The 4,770-nt window shown below is 41.6% G+C and overlaps 1 protein-coding gene across 3 annotated transcripts in view; it reads left to right on the top strand.

The window, feature by feature from the left end:
- TCF24 (transcription factor 24) overlaps window positions 1-2,930 on the top strand; it is a 7,088-nt gene extending 4,158 nt beyond the window's left edge. For all 3 annotated transcript variants that reach the window (XM_026843707.1, XM_026843708.1, XM_026843709.1), the window contains one exon: window positions 1,826-2,930. In XM_026843707.1, the coding sequence (XP_026699508.1) occupies window positions 1,826-1,939 (114 nt within the window). In that variant the 3' untranslated portion in view covers window positions 1,940-2,930. The remainder of the gene's footprint in view (window positions 1-1,825) is intronic.
- The last annotated feature ends 1,840 nt before the right edge of the window (window positions 2,931-4,770 follow it).

The following is a 4,770-nucleotide window of genomic DNA, read 5'->3' as shown; positions in this document are numbered from 1 at the left end:
TTTCTTTTTTTTTTTTTTTTTTTTTTAGGAGTCTGATGAATTCAGACTGATTTAATTAAGATTAATTTGTGAAGTAATCTCTAATTCCTATAAAGTGACTAATTCACAGAGAGTTTCTTGTTCAGTGTTGGTCGCTGTTAAAAGCATGATGTGGACGTAGGCTTTTGAGGCCGTTTAAATGATTAGCAGGCTCATTAAAAAAGCAAAACCTTTACATCAATTAGAAGATGGCTATAATTTAAGAAAAAAAATATTGTGATATATTTCAAAATAAGTTCTAAGTAGCTTCTGTTAGTTCCCTTGGTCAGAGTGAAAGGACACAGGTCTCTTATGGTCCTTTTTATCAGCTGCCAACTATTACTGGCAGAAAAACACTTTTAAATAGTTATTACAGCAGTTAAATGATCCAGATGCACATTTCCCAGGCTACTGGAATACAGCAATACTGGATTTATCTAGAAATTATTTTTTATAATCTTATTTATGTGTCACCTGTATTTAGTTTTGCAACAATTCTAGGAGTCTAACCAATCTTTCTAATATTCCTGGCAGTAAATGAATTTTGTAGTTGGCACTAGAACAAAAGTGTCACAGAAAAATCACAGTACATGCTTCAAAAAAAACCCCTAAAGTGCAGGATGTGAGACAACCAGTACAGATAAGGACTTCAACTACACTCATGTATCAAGCACAGTAAATACAAATAGTGAGGAAAGTAAAATATCCAAGTACAGTTGTGTGTACACTGAACAAAAAATATAGTTGATGACTTTAAACTCTGATGTTTTATTGGCAATGAATTCACATCACTTGAAATAAAAATACTGAAGGGAGAGCGTATGGTCTTTCCAAGTGAGAATATGCTGCTGCTTTACATCTTTACATAGAAGAGCTGAGATCTAACTGCAGCATTAGGCCCCAGAGTTAGTTTTTAGAGCTTCCTTTTGTTACTCACCGGAAAGGTGCCAACCTGTTTCCAAAAGTGTCTTAAAAAAAATCAGACGCGTTTGGAACAAGCTGGCTGTGTTTCAGGTATTTTTGCATCCAAACTTTACGACAAGTTGTCTTTTCAAACATCCACCTCTAATAATGAACTGGGCACATCAAGCCGGAGCTGAATGCTTCCTCCTGAGGGAGGAGCAGCACCCAGCTGTGGCCACCCTTACTGCAGGGCCGTCTGCAGTAACTAACTTGCTCGGGTTAAGAAACTTGAGCTGTAAGAATAAATATTTAATACCAGTGTAACAGATGATTCTGATAATTGCCGAACAGAAAGATGAATTGTCTTATCTGAAATCCTTGGTGCTGATGAAGAAGTTGTCAGTGCTGAAGACCACCAAGGCGCAATTATATTAAACCCTCTTTAACACAGCTTTTGGCAACCACTGTGCTGCGGCGGGTTGTGTGTGGGCTGGCCGGCACGAATGGGTACACGCACAGGGCTGTAGCCATGGCGGGCATGGGGGTAGCCCCGCAGTATCCCTGGCACTGAGAAGAAAAATGTGTTGTTTTTTTTACCAACAGAGCATTTACTATACAAATAGCGGTACGCTGGGTGATCAGCCCAGCCTGCTCTCACCCCTGGGTCACGGCGGGGTTTCTGAGCTGAGCCTTGCGATTCATGACCAGAGGAAACATCCAGGCTGAGGTTCCCTTACCGAGTTTCTAACAATTGACAATTTGCCAATAATTGACAAAAGGGGAGCCTTCTGATGATAGGAAACTTTTCCTATTTTCTTGTATTGTGATTCCAGCTTTGCTGAGAGCTGCATTTGGGCAGCAAAGACACTGAGTATCTCAGCTGGGCTTGTCTCTTCTCTTGCAGAAGTGGCCGATGCGTTCCAGGTTGTACATTGGAGCTACAGGACAGTTTTTGACTCACTCGGGACAAGGAGACGGCGCAAACCAAGGAGAAACATCAACAACTTCACAAATCTAATCTCCCTTCTCGCTTAAAAATAAAAATATTTATTACACCTTATATATATATATTTAAGTTAAAAAATAGTATCTACAGACAAACTGCAATTCCTGAAATACTGTTTGTAGAGGAGAAGGAATTGATTCTTAAATGTAACTAATACCTCATAAAGTTAATGTGACGCATGATTGGTTTCTGTCCTAGAGGACGTTGCTGGGATCTGAAAAGGGGGATGAGGAGAAGGCGGCCGCAATTGGCAGCGAGGCAAGAGGCAGGTGCAGAGGCAGTGCTGCCGGCAGTTGGTACCTCATCCCTGATGGGCAGCAGCGATGGGCTGTGCAGGGAAGAAGGCTGAGGGGTGCATGGGGCAGAAGGAAGGGGGGAGAAGGCGAAGGGGTGCATGGGGCAGAAGGGGTGATGCAGGACTGGCTCAGCACAGAGCAGTCAGGCTGCGGTGAAAAGCAAAGCGCACGTGTAAAAATAGCAGTTGAAACCCCACGGGCACTTTCTTCACTGTATGAAGCCAAGGGCAGAAATCCTGCTGGCCGCAGTGGTCAGGTCAGCTTCGTCCTTTGGATAATCTTAAATGTGTGTAGCTATTCCTGAAAACACAGGTGCATGCTGGCCTCAAGTAAACGTGTGCTGAAATCCTGTGTACACAGACAGCTCCATACGCTAGGAATTGCTTGTGTCGATCCATACAACCGTGTTGCATGTTGCGGGGTTCACAATGTGTTTGTGTGGTACCCAGGTACAACTGCTTGTCTGCTCACGATACCCAGCTTCGTTTATCTCATCTTTTAGCAGCTTGTGCACGGAAAGAAGGGAGCCCAGAGTTGGCTTGTTCTTGGCACGTTTTTCACTTAAACATCTATATTTAGAGAAAAGTTGAAACTAAATGCACAAATGCCATCTGATGTATCTGTTCTGTAAAACACTGTATTTCTCATATAGTGTGCTATTGCTGAGATAAACATTTTATTAAATATCATTCAGTGGATATTATGTATTGATTGAGTTGCAAAAGATGCATCGGTTTCTCATTGTACAGGACTGATAGTTTCTTGGGGTAATATTCAGCATTTTTAGAAACTTCTTTGCAGTTTACATTTTAAAATTACATTGGGCAGAAAAGGAAAACACAAATACTAGCAAGAACAACCTTTATAAAAAAATCATTTTACTGTTTTCAATCTCGAGTCAAACTCGTGACGTCTTTCAGAGGTGCTGAGCATGTCAGTGCAATTGCGTGTCCAGCAGCACTGAAAAGCGGGCCTCCGGTACAAGGAAGCATATAAAAAATTAGCAGAGCCATTAGAATTGGACAAAGCACCCAAGACATGCCAGAGTTGTGAAGTATGGTAAAATCTGGAACTCCCCTCCACCTCTGCAGCATTCTGAGCTTTTACAAGATTATTCTTTTAAACAGTAAAAAATGCTTTAAATATTTTCAGTATATGTTTTATATGCATATTTAAAGTATTTTAGGCATATATTTATTATTTACAATTGTAAGTGGTTTATTACAAGAATTACATAGCGAGAGCACCATTCAGCCACACAAACTATTGTACTTTGTGAAAAAAAATGTACAAAAGGACAGTTTTTCCTAGACGAGTATCTACTCCTACTTAAAGATGAGTGCGACTTTTTGAAGATCTGTACTCTCCATAGTAGTAAAAAGTGGGTTAGCACAGGCCGTCGTTATTGGGACAGCTATCTGTATTTAGATTTATTAATGAGGAGATGGGAAGGAGTTGTAAAGGTGATGGTAGTTAAGAGGAGAGTGACCCAACAGTGCAGGTTTCCAGGAGTTCTTTGCTGTACAGGATGAGGGTGTCAGATGCAGATTAGACTGGTAAAAGGCCAAGTATAATAGCCATGTAGAAGCATAGAGAAGTCAGTCTAGTTTTGTATGCAACTGAGATCTAAATGAATGGCATCCCTTGAAGAGAAAAAGGGGCAAGTGAAATCTCGGCCAAAAGTCAATGTCAAACCTCGAGCTGCCGCTGTGTAGCAGCAGACCGGTAATAAATCTTCTGAACGCGTTTGCTTCAAACCTGATGTTTGAATCAAATGTTACTTTTCTTAGGAATAGTTCATATCCTTCTATACTGAAAGACAACAGTTTGGCACTGGAAATATGCATGTGTTTGGGAATAAAATTCTATAATGTTCACACATCACTATCAAAGGCACTATTTTTCACGGAGTAACAGAAAAGATCTTAGCAAACTTCAGTTATTATCATCACAGCTTTTCCTTCAGAGGGATGGGACCGGTAAACTTCACACAGCCATATGCAAATAACCTGCCTGTGCAAAACCTGCTGCATACAGACCTTTTTTCCTCGAACACACAGCTGTAATTACAATACTGTGCCCTCCAGTTATATATTCCTTTCTCTTAACACATACCCTGCCAGTTACTCATTCTTCCCTTGGAGACCTTTAGGACAAAGTATTCATTGTGCTTGTGTAAACCAGCTAATGACAACACCAAAAAGATGAATTTTCCGTGGCTTGGACTTTTAGAAGACTGACTATTCAGTAAGAACAGAAGCATTTCAAGGTTGAAAAAGCTGGGGCTTTACCAAGAATAGTGTTGTGTGTCAGATACACCAGAAATAAAGTGAACGCGGTTCCATCTCAGGTAGTCCTGTTTACTTTCTTAACCCACCGGTAATAAACTCTTCAATTTTCTCAGAGAAACCCCATAAACCATCCCGCCAGTCCAGACTTGCGTGCTCGCTGCCAGCTCCTCCAAACCCGAGCCGGCACAGGAGGGGCCGCAGGAGGTGGCCCAGGCCCAGGCCCAGGCCCAGGCCCAGGCCCAGGCCCAGGCCCAGG

Source organism: Athene cunicularia, assembly GCF_003259725.1.
Source record: "Athene cunicularia isolate RWA chromosome 2 unlocalized genomic scaffold, athCun1 chr2_part1, whole genome shotgun sequence".
Taxonomy (NCBI): Eukaryota; Metazoa; Chordata; class Aves; order Strigiformes; family Strigidae; genus Athene; species Athene cunicularia.
The sequence above is the reverse complement of the archived record's forward strand: the minus strand, read 5'-3'. Positions and strand labels throughout refer to the sequence as shown.